The sequence below is a fragment of the Salmo salar genome, chromosome ssa04 (genome assembly GCF_905237065.1).
Source record: "Salmo salar chromosome ssa04, Ssal_v3.1, whole genome shotgun sequence".
Classification (NCBI taxonomy): domain Eukaryota; kingdom Metazoa; phylum Chordata; class Actinopteri; order Salmoniformes; family Salmonidae; genus Salmo; species Salmo salar.
The window spans coordinates 40,563,514-40,578,981 of record NC_059445.1 but is presented as its reverse complement, the minus strand read 5'-3'; the positions used below and the strand labels follow the sequence as shown (position 1 = coordinate 40,578,981).

Here is a 15,468-nt window from a genome sequence, read left to right as displayed (position 1 = left end):
TGCAGTAAACAGACACTGTTGAGCAAGCCTCTGTCTTTCACATGAACCTCAATACTATGAATTGGGTCACTTCAGTTCAAAAGGAATTTTAATCAATGTGAAATGCTAACTAGATCACCCCAGTCCCATGGAAGGTACATCCCAAAAATGTCCTACGGGGCCTCCTTCGGCAGAAGAGAAAACTCCACACAAGGCACGTCCAGCCAATTATTTGAAATACCTTAAAACAAATGAGCAGGACATGCAGGGGGCATCAGTAGTTTTTACAGGTTGAGAATCATAAAAACTTGACCACACACTTTTGACAAAGCATCATATTCAACAGCCCCTGTGGAATAGTCTTTAAAAGGCCACTTTACAATAAAAGCATACAAAAGAATCTAAGCATCGGGGAAAAAGTGGTGCTGGAAAATATAAAAAGAAAAGTCTCATTTACATATTATGAGAGCTGTAACACAGTTGTGAAATCACAAAACCATGTCCATAAAAACTAGTCCGGAAGAATAGAAACAGACGGCCTATTCTCTATATTTAAAACACAGCGTAATAAAAATAAACATTTTATGTCTGGTTTTTCTGATGGGCACAGGGACAGTTCCATCTGGGGACAATCTCTCCAAGACAAAGAGGCAGCCCAAAGCACAAGGCCAGGGCACGTAACCCCGATCTGTGCAGTCAGTCCCTCTAGTTTGATCACCAGCGGCGGTAATACGACCCTCTGTTGGGAGGTACACGTTGACGCATCGTCGGCATGTTGCGGTATTTTGACAGGATGCTCTGGCTCTTCCTGAACACTGGCCTCTGAGAGAAGGGACGTGGCACAAAGCCTCCCTATAAAAGGAGGAAGAAATGATTTCAGCCAGACTAGTCGGAAATGCAGTCTTCAAGTGACATACAGCTTAATCCACCTGACACCACTACCGATATTTTCAAAAGGCCAAGTAGGCCCACAACACAGTCAGTGGGCTAAGAGAAGTCATACTGGCCATAAGTTATAAGAGCTGTTAAATAAAAAAAAATAAAGCTTCATACCATGTGTGGCTTCCTAAAGGGACCGGGCAGTTCAGGGCCTGGCTTTCTCTGGGGAGGAGGACCTGGTTTATGATTTGGGCTGCTGGGACAGAAGCTGGGTCTCTGTGGGACATAAAGAGTAAAGCATGTGCATATATGGTGCAATGGAGTTGATCAAGAAATGGAATTGCTCACTGAGGTTTCCAAAATTATGGGAGGCAACATTCAAGGTATTGGCGTCCCTTGACAGTTTACGCTCATTACAGTAATAAGCATGTTAGCACTCCAACACTAAAGCTATGAACATTCAGTTTTTAAGAGCCCAGTGAAAACCAGGCAGTGCTCCTCACCTGCGGTGGTCTTGGATTCCTGAAGGGTCTTTCAGGTGTGTGTTTCTCCTGTGGAATGTCCGTTTGCCTAAAGTGTGAAATAAGACAAAGTGAATTATCTGGCTAAATAACCCTGACTGAAACCACAGTTATTGCTGTGTGAAGCCACAACCATTGTGTTTTGTGTCATACCATGTAACCCATAACCACAGATTTTACAACAACAAAATGGTTCCAGTTATGTTCCATTCATAACAATATTCACTTTATATCAACTCTTACAATAATCCTCATCCAGTTTCTTATATCTGAATTGGCGGGTTACCTTTCTGCATATCTCCAGTCTCTTGGAGAAGGGGAAGGACTGGAGTCCTGAATTTTAGAGAAGCGTTCATTCAGCGTAAGTTGTTCATCAGAATTGTAATAGGGCTCTGAAAAGTCAGGCGAGAGTGAGTAAGAGAAGTCGCATTCTCACAACGATTCATGAATTATCTTAATTCGCCAAGAGACGTCACATTCCTGTCGAGGGGCATCAACCAAACTGTTAGCCGACAGACATGACTAAACAAAATGTCACAGTTCACTTACCTGTTTTGTTCTGTGGTGGTCTACTTCTATCCCTTGGGGGGCTGTCCTTTGAGCTGGAGTTTGTCCCAGGTGCTTGCCACTGGGACACGACGACTAGGTCACGAGCCAACCGTCGGTCTATAGAGGAAGAGCTGGAGAGAGACCAGCCGAGGTAGAGGATGACAAGAGATGAGCATCCTATTCAGTACAGCCTGAGAGGCCAGGTTTGGTAGGCAGTCAAGCAGAAGATTACTACTAGTAGCCTCATCGTTAGATGTTGCCCCGTAAGGGAAAATTCCGTCAGTCTAAGTAATGCCCTGAAAAGTTGAAATGGTGTCATTCTGTAGAACAAAAAATGTAATATGCTAGAATAGAACAGATATTGGGAGACATGGAATGAAAGGAAGTTACATGGCGGATGAAGGGAGTTAAAGGGCAGGCGGCTAAAGATTCATTTATAAATCACTGAGAGTGGAATAATGGTCATAAAAGCTGATCGTCACTCGGGTACTTACAAAGAGCATGTAATGTCCATGGTTTCCTAACGCTGTTTTTCAATGAACCCTTCACTGTGTGAAAACTGACGTGTATGAAATGGACAAGTGATGCTGATCGCTTTGATGACCTGGTCTCTTGCGGTCCACATTTTTACTTGAAGTTAAGCTCAAAGGCTGTCAATCCTCTCCAGTTGATTACTATTAAAATAATGACGGGGAACGGGAGATTAAAGTATCTAATTAGTTCAGCGAAATGAGCCAGTCGTCTAAGATCGGTGATCTTCAGTTGATCCATACTTCTCTTCGTTAAGTTCAGTCTCACTTTCCAAATCGCAACTCTCCTGCATTCATTGGACATTCAATTTCAAAAGGGTATGTTATTGTGATCTTGGTCTCCTGTCTGGTACAAGTAGTGTGATCAAGTCAACTCGAGATCGTCCGTCTTCGGTCAGAATTCAGCAGTACACTTCAATAAGCGAGCAAACTGCAGAGCACGGTGTGAAGGAGCTTGCACTTTGTAGGAATGGATTCCATTGTTTACGTGTAGACGTCCAATTGTACTTGTAATGCAAAATTGCTGTGATGAGTGGGTGTAGTTTACAAAACAGTTCCCCACTGCATATGTTCCGCATAGATGCAGATTTGATGTATTCTTGCATGCAGAAAAAGTCCACTGTTCACTGGCTTAGCCAGATATGGTCCCGTGTGATGTTAATGTACAGAGGTGTGGTCCATTATCGCTTCATTTGTTTCTCGTAGGTCTATTGTACATTTCATGAGTAATGATTCTAAATCACTTTTTCAAATAGTGAGTCAACTGCATGGCTGCATTCTGTCTAAGAAATACAAGTAGTATTGTATGCATCTATGTATTACCAGAGCATAATAGCAGCCAAAAGTTCAGGAACAGCAGCACACGTTGACCTCATCTTTAGACCATTGAGTAAATATTGATATGGAGATTCCTCAGTGGTAGTGTCCTCTCCTCTTGACGCTGTACAGCCTCAGAGCTTCTGCCGCATGTTGTCAGTGGCTGTGTACTATCCCCAAAAGTCCTCTGGATGGCATCTTCAAGGAAGCTGCTGCATATTCCAATGCCATTTGAATGTTATTGCTCAAACTGACTTCCTGCGGGCCAAATATCCCTTTGTCAACTGGCAGATCGTGTTACCCGAATTAGTATGACAGCTGTCCGTTTCAGAGTCTCCTCCTACATAGGTCACTGCTCATCCAGGAAAAGAAAAGCTTCTAATTTCCTACGAGTCATGTTGGTGTGCAATGACTGTGGCATTTCAGCGGATTTAAGGGTATGGTCTTGTCCTCCGTAGTCCTCTTCACAGATGAACTCTTCTGAACTTCTGTTCTGTCTGGGGGGCGCTTGCTGCGTGAGTAAGTTTCTTCAACTCTTCCACTTGATCAGAGGGGAACAGCACCACTCTAGCTTCTGACCCCAATAGCATCACAGAGGAACAGGCCACCCATCAACACATATGGATATGGCTTTTCTAGCATCTTTCAATCACATCTGATATTAATGAACAGGCTGATATTAATTCAACTTTGAATGACTGGCACCCAGAAGAAAAAAATAATTGAAAAACCACTTGTGAATTATTCTGTTCACTGCCAGCACACTTGAAAGTGCAACCCCAGAGGACTTTGGACATTTGATTTCAAAACGTAACGGATTCAGGACATCGCCGTAACTCCATTTCCTCCAAATATTATCACGCCCCAGCTCCCAGAGTGAGAAGGAAGATACCGTACCTGTGTGTGCTCAAGGCGCGCTGAGAGTCCACATGTTCCTTGTGTGACTCAGAGTTCCTGGAAGACTTGGCAGGTGACTGATAAGGTATGGGCCTCTTCCTCAGTGGCACAGCCTTTGCTTGGAAACGCTCCTGCCGAACAGCGAACTTGGATCGTGCATATGCTCTGGACGCATGCGGACCTTCCTCTTCCTGGTTCTTGATATCTGCTCCTCTGGGTCGAATTGGAGGTGCTTTGAGCTGCATCACCGACTCCGCTCTAATTGTACGCCCCTTCATCAAGCGACTCTTGTCCATGAGAGACAAGGGACGGCCGCCAAATCCCCTAGAGAAGTATTGTGGGATCTCTCTTCGAGGGCACTTTGGATGACCATGCTCCAGACCAAGGCCTGGTCCGCACTCCTGGAACTTCCGCTTGTGTGGTGGACCACTTGGTCTTTCCTGCGGGTTGTTCTGGTAGAAAGAAGATGAAATGCCTTTCCATGCGGGGGATCTGTGGGGAGGGTGGTGAAAGCTGCCTTCCTGTGCCCACTCAGGGCTGTGGCGTCCGCTGCCCTCCCTCTCCCTTCCCACCACTCCATGCTGTTGCCTGGGATCTCGCTCAGCAGACCACCTGCACAGCCATCACAAACAATACAACAAATGATTACATTGGAAGCTCCATTATCGGGTGAAGCAGGAAACGGAGGTTTAGCGTTTCTTTATGGTACCCCTTCACTTTAATGCCATGATACAGGTAGGCGTAAAACCTTCAGTGAGCATATACAAACTCTTTCCAGTGGCAGGCGACCAGCGCATTAACACCAGATCACCACATTTTACAGTTTATTATCACTGTAACACTGAACGATCATTTTGACCTCTGTGGTGTAGAGGACTACGTGAGTTTACACTTTCTCTCCATTTATTTTACCCAGCCCATACTGCCTCTTCACTCCTGTACCTCTCTGGATATGGGCCTCTGCCATGAAACTCCCGTGGCTTTTTCTGGGTGGTGCCAGAAGGTCCACGTTCACTATTGTGTGGGTGGGGAAAGGGCCCTGGCCCATTCCAGCGCTTCCGCCCACGAACTGGGTGCTCAAACAACCTCTTCCCGGGGCTATGGTGCGGCCGGGCACCCCAGCTCCTATCCTCTTCATGGGAAGGACCTGGGTGCTTGTGGGGGCCCATGAAGGAACTGTGGGGGGATGGTGAGGGTGGCAGCCTCCTGTCAGGGGGTTGGCTATGGTAATGGTGTGGTGAGGGTGATCTGTGACCTGGGTGTTGTCCATGGATAGGTGCTCCCCTCTGGCCCTGGTGCCATTGTGCAGGACTGTGTGGGGAGGACCTATGCTGGGCTTGGGGAGGACGGTTAGGCCTGGAAGGAGGTGCCCTCCTGTGGCCATAATGGGGCTCCGATTGAGAGGGGCATGTGTTGAAGGAATCCTGGTTTTGGGACCTCCCCTGATTGAATTGTCGCTCCCGCCGTTCTCCCATCAGTGTGGGACTTTTGGCAAAGTGAGCGTGTCCTCTGCCTCTGGAATCTCTCCAGCTTGGAGGGGCATTTCCTGGGTGGCCCCGGAATCCTCTCTGACTCCTGAGATGAGAGCTGTAATGCTCTTCGTGTGGCATGTTGTTGTAGCTATCCGAGTAGGACCTGTTGAATAACAAAACAGTCTTAAGAAGCCATTCACACAAGTCATGTTCTTTTATCATTAGCCATGTCTACACTTAAAATGGTGTTACTTAACCTTCTCATACAACAGCCGCCCCAGCGTGAGTTGTTTTATGCACGCGATGTCAGAATGCACTCAGTGTTCCAAAATGTGATTATTATGCAACAGGACAGTTATCACGCACTGCCTGCAAATTATCTACAGGCTGTTTCAACGCGCCAATTTCAAAATATTTTCGAACAAGTTGTATTTTTTTTGTTTGAATTGGGGTGTGATCCCACCTCATTGATTCACATAGAAGTAGCCCATTTCAGCGCTGCAGACAATTAACATTTGAAGATTTTTCGAGCCAGACAAACTTCTCGCCGAGGAGAGCCCACGCACTTCAATATGTTTGCGCAGATCAAGTACAAATTTTAACATTTTCTGGCTGACCCTCGCATTGCCTTGTTTTCCATACAAATAATAAACTTGACATTAGCAAGTTCCTTATTTTCTGTATATCTTGTCGTTTCTACTGTATGCATGTTTGGTGCATAATGCATTTACAGTTTCTCACGTTTTTAAGTACATTCCGATTATTGCATAGATTGTAATGGACAACTACGAGGTGTGCAAAATACTTTTAAAAGGTTGTACTGATTATAATGAGCTAATACTAAGCTATTTGCCAGCTATGTGTGGCGCCATGTTTGTTGACATTATACAATACAATGCATTCTGGGTGTCAGACCAAAGACATAATGCGGTGAAGGAATGGTTCACCCATCTTTCGGGTAAACCTCCAGATGTGAATGATTGTAGATGACACACCCACTTCAACATGCATACTATAAACAGACCTAACTCCTCCAATTATCTTTGGTTGATGTGAAAAGAAAAACTATGGTGGCTCGCACAAACTACTTCGGATAACTTTCGATTTTTAGAAAGTAATTTTTAGAAAGTGTTTTACTCAATTATATTGTATTGGGGGGGCAGGTAGCCTAGTGGTTAGAGCGTTGGACTTGTAACCGAAAGGTTGCAAGATCGAATCCCTGAGCTGACAAGGTAAAAATATGTTGTTCTGCCCCTGAGCAAGGCAGTTAACCCACTGTTCCTAGGCCGTCATTGAAAATAAGAATATGTTCTTAACTGACTTGCTCAGATAAATAAAGGTTAAATAAAAAAAATCTAAATAAGTGTTCTAATTATACCGGTTTCAGCATAAGCTGCAGGGATGATCACACCCGATTGTTGTTGGTACGTGTTAAAACCAAATATGTTAGTTTACTATTAGACTAAACCTTGTTTGTTGCATTATAACTAATATTCTGCAAATACCTGGGCTTCAACCGAGGGGGTCCGGAGTGATGTCTGACCATCTTTGGCATACACCGAATAATCTGTAGAAAAGAAACGTACTTGAATTGACAGAAATGACAGCGAGTTTTAAATAATAAAGCCTAGCTAGCGGACTTGGCGAAACCACAGGTAGCTAACGTTAACCAATTTGCAGATTTAGTTACTACCAACACAAAGTTTTGAACCCCAGAGACGTAACATGGCAAGACTTCCAGGAACCCTTGCGAAGAAGACCAGGGTTTCATTTTGACGGCCTGCACATGCTCAGTTCGGCGTGAGACCTCTGTTAGACCAAATTACGTATTTCTGCGTTTAGCCAGCCAACGTCGCCATGACACCTACAAGCGTGACCGGAGACTTTTATTGGAGAAGCAGTTTGTGCCTAACGTCATACTGTCTTTGCTACAAACTACACCATCGAAGAAATAAGTAGCTCGCTAAATTAACAAGCTAAAGCATATCGACCTATGCAGCCATTTTAAAAAGGCAAACATGTTGCTTGAAGTAGTTGGTAGATTAATGGGTTTGTCAGAACAATGCGACTAATAGTTACTATAAAAAGTAGTTAGTTGTTAGCAGTGCAGCCTAACTGTGGGTAAATGTGGGATAACGTTGACTAAACGCAGCGTGCCAAACAACCTCGACTAGCTAGCTAACAAGTTGTTCGCTTGTTAGCATTGGCCAGATACACTAACGGGTTACCTAGCAATCTTTTAAACGATATAGATAGACAAGTCCCGCCAAACAAGTCGATCAAGCTTGTTAGTTAACATCTAGCTAAATAACCAACACGGTGCAGTTGAAATTATTTGGTTATTTGTACACTAAACTGGCTAGTCTAACGTAATGGTGTAGCTATTGTAGGCTAGCTAACACGTTATGCTCCCAAATTTTGTGTTAACGTTAGCTATGCCGCTTAGAAAGTTGACCTATTCTTGGATACATCCACATACGAGTTGTTTTTAAATGGGACATTACAATAAAAAAAAATAATAATAATAATAGCAATAACTTACCTTTCAGTTTGTGTTCAAATAACGTTACTTTCAATCGCCTTCGTTCTGCAGTCTGGTCCGTCGAATCTGTCCGGTACAGGGAGGGCAAAGATTTTCTAAACCAAAGATAGACCAAATATAGACCACAGCCTTTCGTTTCAAAGGGAACAAATGACCCAAAGTGGGCAGAACAAGCAACTAGTGAGATCCGATTGGCGCGTTCTAGCGTCATCGGCATATTTCCGTTAAGGAACGCCTACTTTGTGAAGTGCGCGTGTGCAATAACTCCAAACAACGCGATTTTAAACAACTTTTACAAGGGGTAAAATCTACAAACCTTAGTCCACTCGGTTCATAATATTTTAGTTTTGGGAACAGAAAACTGTATTGAGATCAAATGTTTCAGCAATGAGAACATTTGCAGAATCTCGTTCCATCTATGGTATATGGTAGTGAGAGGAAGCCCACAGGCGGGCAGTACAAGAAGATGGAACGAGATTCTGCAAATGTTCTCATTGCTGAAACATTTGATCTCAATACAGTTTTCTGTTCCCAAAACTAGAATATTATGAACAGAGTAGTGAGTGGAAACACCAAGCGGATGCTTCACATTTAAACATCCAGTGAAATATCTGTCTCATTGTCTCATTGTTCTATATATGGGGAGGGTGTGTTGCTGCAAACACTTGAGCTGTCGCTCAGAACCGTCTTCTTCTATGGTATTATGGCGGTCCCGTGCCGCCACCTTCTTCTTTTCGGGATTTGGTTGGGGGATCGCATCCAACTTTTAGGTGCATACACCACCACCTACTGTACTGGTGTGTGAAGCCATTCACATTATATTATTAGATACAACAATCCAAAATTGGAGTTAAGGAAAATTACCCTACCACCTATTAGCCCTCTCTAAAAACCCACCACCAATTCAACACCCCCTGCAGCTGCTCTGCAGTAAATCCTCTCAACCCCAAGTACTTCTCTAGCGCTGCCACTACAAGCTCTATTTTCTGTGACTTTCGATTAATTTCTGCAGTACAATTAACAACCATGGCTATAAATGCTAAAAAGCCTACCTTACTTAAGCACATATTCTTCCCATCACTCTCTTGCTGGGTACAAGGATCCCTCACCTTGTACTCATCTTACTCTACCACTCTCATTGTAGGAAACTGGGAAAAACTGACAACATACAAAAGAAAAAAATACACGCACACAAACAGAAATAACATCGCATTCCTTCAATCATATTCCAATTCAAGTAACATCCCTACACAGGCTCAGGGGCCTGTGAGGGAAGAACATACTTTAACAGGATTTCTTGCAATGCCTCGGCTGTAGCCCAAGATGCACTCTTAAGGGGCCTGCCAATACTCATTAAGGTCCAAGGATCCAATATACAGTGCATTCGGAAAGAATTCAGACCCCTTGTATTTTTCCACCTTGTTTCGTTACAGCCTTATTCTGAAACTGATACAATTATTTATTTAAATTGTAATTATTATATATTTTTTTACAGACTAGTTAAAAGTATGTGTGAAAATTGACAAATTATCCAATAGATTATGATAATTTTCTGGTAAGGAAAGTGGATGTGGCTTCCCGAGTGGCGCAGCAGTCTAAGGCATCACATTACAGTGCTTGAGGCATCACTACAGACCTGGGTTCGATCCCAGGCTGTGTCACAGCTGACCCATAAGGTGGCGCACAATTGGCTCAGCGTCGTCCGGGTTAGGGGAGGGTTTGACCAGCCGAGATTTCCTTGTCCCATCTCACTCTAGTGACTCCTTGTGGTGGGCCGGGCGCTTGCAAGCTGACTTCAGTCGCCAGCTGGACGGCATTTCCTCCGAGACATTTGTGTGGCTGGCTTCTGGATTAAGCGAGCAGTGTGTCAAGAAGCAGGGCAGCTTGGTAGGGTCGTGTTTTGGATGATGCATGGCTCACGACCTTCGTCTCTCCCGAGTCTGTTGCAGCGATGGAACAAGACTGGAACTACCAATTGGGGAGAAAAAGGGGTAAAAAAAAAATACAAAAATTAATTTGGGTTTGGCTCATCATCATGAAGAGGAATAACTTTGTATATTAGTCAGAAATAGCTGCAATGCTATGCTGGAGAGTGGTAACTTTCAAATAAATCCCAACCCTTAAATGAAACGTAGGCTGAAAAAAATGTGTATGTCATATCATAGGAAAAGACACCGCATTCACATGGATTTGCACGAAGTGGCCAGTTCAGATTTGTCACTTAAAGCCTAAATATATCATACTTTGACTAAAACAATGACTTATTGACTTAAATCGTTATGCAACATTATGGGTAAGCTCTGGCCATCTTCTTTCAGCTCGAAAAAGTGTATTTTTAATGGTGGGGACGTTTAAGATCCAGGAATGTTTCTTTAAGACATTAGCATTTAGTATTGTTTTGGACATTTCATCTTCAGGTTTCTATCAGATGTTTTTAAACCTCGCTGGACGCACCAGTGCATCAATCTAAGTTACATAACAAAACATCTGCATCAAAAAAACTACAATTTTCCAATTTCTTGCATTGGATGCTTCTCAATCCACCACACTTCCGCATCTGCGTTGAAAGGTGTCAGAGCTACAGTAGAGTGGTGTTTGTCAGGCCATCAGACATCCCGAAAATCTGTCCTCCCACAAAAACGTCTGAACAGTTTGACCTAGAAACTATTACCACTCTATGGAAAGGGTCAGTGTTGCCAACTCCTCAGTAAGGAAAGTAGCTATTGGCTGTCATAAAAGTCGCTAGAAGTCGCTAAATGACGTCATCACCTAATTTGCATAATTGGCCATGTGCATGTAATTGTGATGGACGCTGTAGTAGAGAGGAATAACGTCGTGGGAGAGACAAAAAGTGAGTAAAAAACACCCTAAATATGTTTAGAACTACAAATGAACTTTCTTCTGTCGATTCTTGTTTTTTTTAATGTCACAATTCCAACCCTCCTCCTTTATCTGGGCTTGGGACCAGCAAAAGTGACCCAAAAGAGACACTCTGGCGGAGTTACTTAGTTTTAAAAATATATATATTTTTTTGTTTTTTAGTTTAGTTTTCTTAATTTGGTTTGGTTTTTAACCTTATGGTCCACTTAGGAGCCAACAACAAGTCACAGTAAAACATTAACATTTTTAACCATAACATAAATTTTTTTTTTGATACAATCTACCTTAACAATCTAAATGGACCAAAAAGAGACAATAGAAAAAAACTCAATGGCAATGTGAGAAAATTATGGTAACTAGTCTGGACCTAATTCGGGTTAATTGTTTTTTTTTTCCCCAGACCCCCTCCACACACACACAGGCTGTGCTGGCTCACAGAAAGAGTGTGTCATCGTCATTTTGGTCAAGGCTCTCTATGGCAGGTTCAGCAACTGAGGGAGCTGACTTAAATGAGTAAGCAGCTGATGTGCCAAAAAGCTGCAAAACATTATCAGCCAGCTGGTGCTCATAGCAAGCCTCACCAGACAGCTTCAGTCCATATCGAATGTACAGGATGGAGTTAAGGGTCTGCAAGGACATCCCATTTCTAAGTTTGCTTTTTACCACACTCATCTGGCTGAATACTCTCTCGACTTCAGCATTCGAGTGTGGCAAGGACAACACAGGCACAGCAGCCATGGCAAGTTCTTGAAACGGGTTGATATTAGCTGCATCCCTGAACTTCCAAATCTCACTCCAGAAGCCCAGTGTGTTTTTTTCTCATACCATTTACTAAGATGGATGGCACGCCGTTGCTGGACAATCTTGTCTATCTCCGCAGTATTTTTTCGATTTCTCCAGGGCTCTTATTGTGCTTTAGAGTTTCCTCCACATTGAAAACTGACATGTACTGCAATGCTTCAATGTTGTCCGGCAGTCTTACCCTCAACTCATTAGTGAGGGAGATGGTGAAGGCTACACACCGCTTTCGGACATTGTTTTCATCCTCAGGTGCAAGGTGAAGCTCAGCTGCCTTTGACTCAAAAGGGTAACGAAGGTACGGTTTGGCACTGATGTATCCATCTATTGGCCCTTTGAGTACATCAACATTTGCCAGTGGATTCAGCTCCCTGCTGCTCACAGACTTGATCAGGCTAACCAAACTGTCAAGTAGCTTAAGAGGATCTACTTGCTCTCCCTCAAAAGCCTTGACGGCCAACTGTACCTCACCCAGCACTGACGTCAAAAAAGTCAGATTCAATATGTTTTGAGGATCACTGTACATGGAGTATAAAACCTCAGCCATGTAGCAGTGTTCACTGGACTTGGTGACTGCGAAATGCAGCCTAAGCTCCTCCCACTGGTCCAAAATGCGTGAAACCGCAGGTTCAATGGAGAGCCAACGTGTGGCACACACCTTGGTTATCTGTAAAGGTTTCTCCCCACAGTTGATGGTCTCACATATGGCCTTGTAGGCCTCCCTGCGCTTTGGAGACACTGAAAACCAGTTATAAGTCTCTCGTACCAAGTACTCCACACTACGGGGGATGGTTTCATTGGAAGCATGACTTACAGCAAGCTGCAGAGAGTGGCACACACAGCGAATAAGAACCAGATATGTGAGGCCATACTCCTCCTTCAGCACTTTATGGACCCCATTGTTGATCTCCGTCATAACAGAGGCATTGTCAGTCCCCATCCCCAGGAGTTTCTCTTTTTTAAGACAACACTTCTCGAGAAAAGCCACAACAACATGGGCTATAGATTTGGCATCTCCTCCCTCCAACTCAACAAGCCCCAGAAATGTTGATACAATTGCCTGCTTGGTGTCACTAAAGTACCTTATCACAACCCCCAGGTACTTAGAAGCACTTACATTCGTGGACTCATCGAGGAGGAGGCTGAAACGCTGGTCACCCACATCTGAGACCAACTTTTTCAGAAGGTATGGTGCTAGAACACCATTAATCATTTCTGTGCACTTTGAAGTGGTTAGCAGCAGTGGAGTCTGAGCTGCACTACCTGAGCCACTTGTGTGGGTTGTAGACTCCGTCTCATGCTACCACTAGAGTGAAAGCACCGACAGTATTCAAAAGTGACCAAAACATCAGCCAGGAAGCATAGGAACTGAGAAGTGGTCTGTGGTCTCCACCTGCAGAACCACTCCTTTATTGGGGGTGTATTGCTTATTGCCTATAATTTCCACCTGTTGTCTATTCCATTTGCACAACAGCATGTGAAATTTATTGTCAATCAGTGTTGCTTCCTAAGTGGACAGTTTGATTTCACATAAGTGTGATTGACTTGGTTACATTGTGTTGTTTAAGTGTTCCCCTTTTTTTTGGAGCAGTATATATATATATATATATATATACATATACACACACAATTGAAGTCGGAAGTTAACATACACCTTAGCCAAATACATTTAAACTCAGTTTTTCACAATTCCTGATATTTAATCCTAGTAACAATACCCTGTTTTAGGTCAGTTAGGATCACCACTTTATTTTAAGAATGTGAAGTATCAGAATAATAGTAGAGAGAAAGGATTTATTTCTGATTTTATTTCTTTCATCACATTCCCAGTGGGTCAGAAGTTTACATACACTCAATTAGTATTTGGTAGCATTGCCTTTAAATTGTTTAACTTAGTCAATCATTTCGGGTAGCCTTCCACAAGCTTCCCACAATAAGTTGGGTGAATTTTGGCCCATTCCTCCTGACAGAGCTGGTGTAACTGAGTCAGGTTTGTAGGCCTTGCTCACACACGCTTTTTCAGTTCTGCCCACAAATTTTCTATAGGATTGAGGTCAGGTCTTTGTGATGGCCACTCCAATACCTTGACTTTGTTGTCCTTAAGCCATTTTGCCACAACTTTGGAAGTATGCTTGGGGTCATTGTCCAATTGGAAGACCCATTTGCGACCAAGCTTTAACTTCCTGACAGATGTCTTGAGAAGTTGCTTCAATATATCCACATCATTTTCTTCCCTCATGATGCCATCTATTTTGTGAAGTGCACCAGTCCCTCCTGCAGCAAAGCACCCCCACAACATGATGCTGCCACCCCCGTGCTTCACGGTTGGGATGGTGTTCTTCGGGTTGCAAGCTTCCCCCTTTTTCCTCCAAGCATAACAATGGTCATTATGGCCAAACAGTTCTATTTTTGTGTCATCAAACCTGAGGACATTTCTCAAAAAAGTGCGATCTTTGTCCCCATGTGCAGTTGCAAACCGTAGTCTGGCTTTTTTATGGCGGTTTTGGAGCAGTGGCTTCTTCTTTGCTGAGCGGCCTTTCAGGTTATGTTGATACAGGACTCATTTTACTGTGGATATAGATACTTTTGTACCGGTTTCCTCCAGCATTTGCTGTTGTTCTGGGATTGATTTGCACTTTTTGCACCAAAGTACGTTAATTTCTAGGAGACAGAATGCGTCTCCTTCCTGAGCGGTATGACGGCTGCGTGTTCCCTTGGTGCTTATACTTGCGTACTATTCTTTGTACAGATGAACGTGGTACCTTCAAGCGTTTGGAAATTGCTCCCAAGGATGAACCAGACTTGTGGAGGTCTACCATTTTTTTTCCTGAGTCTTGGCTTATTTCTTTTGATTTTCCCATGATGTCAAGCAAAGAGGCACTGAGTATGAAGGTAGGCCTTGAAATACATCCACAGGTACAAATCCAATTGACTCAAATGATGTCAATTAGCCTATCAGAAGCTTCTAAAGCCATGACATAATTTTCTGGAATTTTCCAAGCTGTTGAAATGCACAGTCAACTTAGTGTATGTTAACTTCTGACCCACTGGAATTGTGATACAGTGAATTATAAGTGAAATAATCTGTCTGTAAACAATTGCTGGAAAAATGACTTGTGTCATGCACAAAGTAGATGTCCTAACCTACTTGCCAAAACTATAGTTTGTTAACAAGACATTTGTGGAGTGGTTGAAAAATGAGTTTTAATGACTCCAACCTAAGTGTATGTAAACTTCCGACTTCAACTGTATATATAGATACACACACACAAAACACACACACACACACACACACACACACACACACACACACACACACACACACACACACACACACACACACACACACACAGATAATATATGTACAGTACCAGTCAAAAGATTGGATACACCTTCTCTTTCAAGGGTTTTTCAGTATTTTTACTATTTTCTACATTGTAGAATAATAGTCAAGATATCAAAACTATAAAATAACACATATTGAATCATGTAGTAACCCAAAAAAGTGTTAAACAAATCAAAATAGATTTTTTAGATTCTTCAAAGTAGCCACCCTTTGCCGTGATGACAGCTTTGCACAGTCTTGGCAATCTCTCAACCAGCTT

At 43.2% G+C, this 15,468-nt stretch overlaps 1 protein-coding gene across 3 annotated transcripts; it reads right to left on the bottom strand.

Moving 5' to 3' along the window:
* Nucleotides 1–70: 70 nt before the first annotated feature.
* On the bottom strand, nt 71–8,416 carry LOC106603068 (serine/arginine repetitive matrix protein 1). Of its 3 annotated transcripts, none has more exons than XM_014196223.2 (9): nt 8,186–8,416; nt 7,149–7,210; nt 5,084–5,806; nt 4,172–4,783; nt 1,929–2,059; nt 1,666–1,771; nt 1,362–1,428; nt 1,033–1,134; nt 71–831 (listed from the first exon to the last, which is right to left on the bottom strand). In XM_014196223.2, the coding sequence occupies exons 2-9, from the start codon at nt 7,196–7,198 to the stop codon at nt 694–696; spliced, it is 1,929 nt and encodes a 642-aa protein (XP_014051698.2). In that variant the 5' UTR covers nt 7,199–7,210; nt 8,186–8,416; the 3' UTR covers nt 71–693. The 3 variants fall into 3 exon arrangements, with proteins under 3 accessions (XP_014051698.2, XP_014051699.2, XP_014051700.2); XM_014196224.2 differs by having other exon boundaries at nt 5,114–5,806; XM_014196225.2 differs by lacking the exon at nt 7,149–7,210 and having other exon boundaries at nt 8,186–8,356.
* Nucleotides 8,417–15,468: the final 7,052 nt, after the last annotated feature.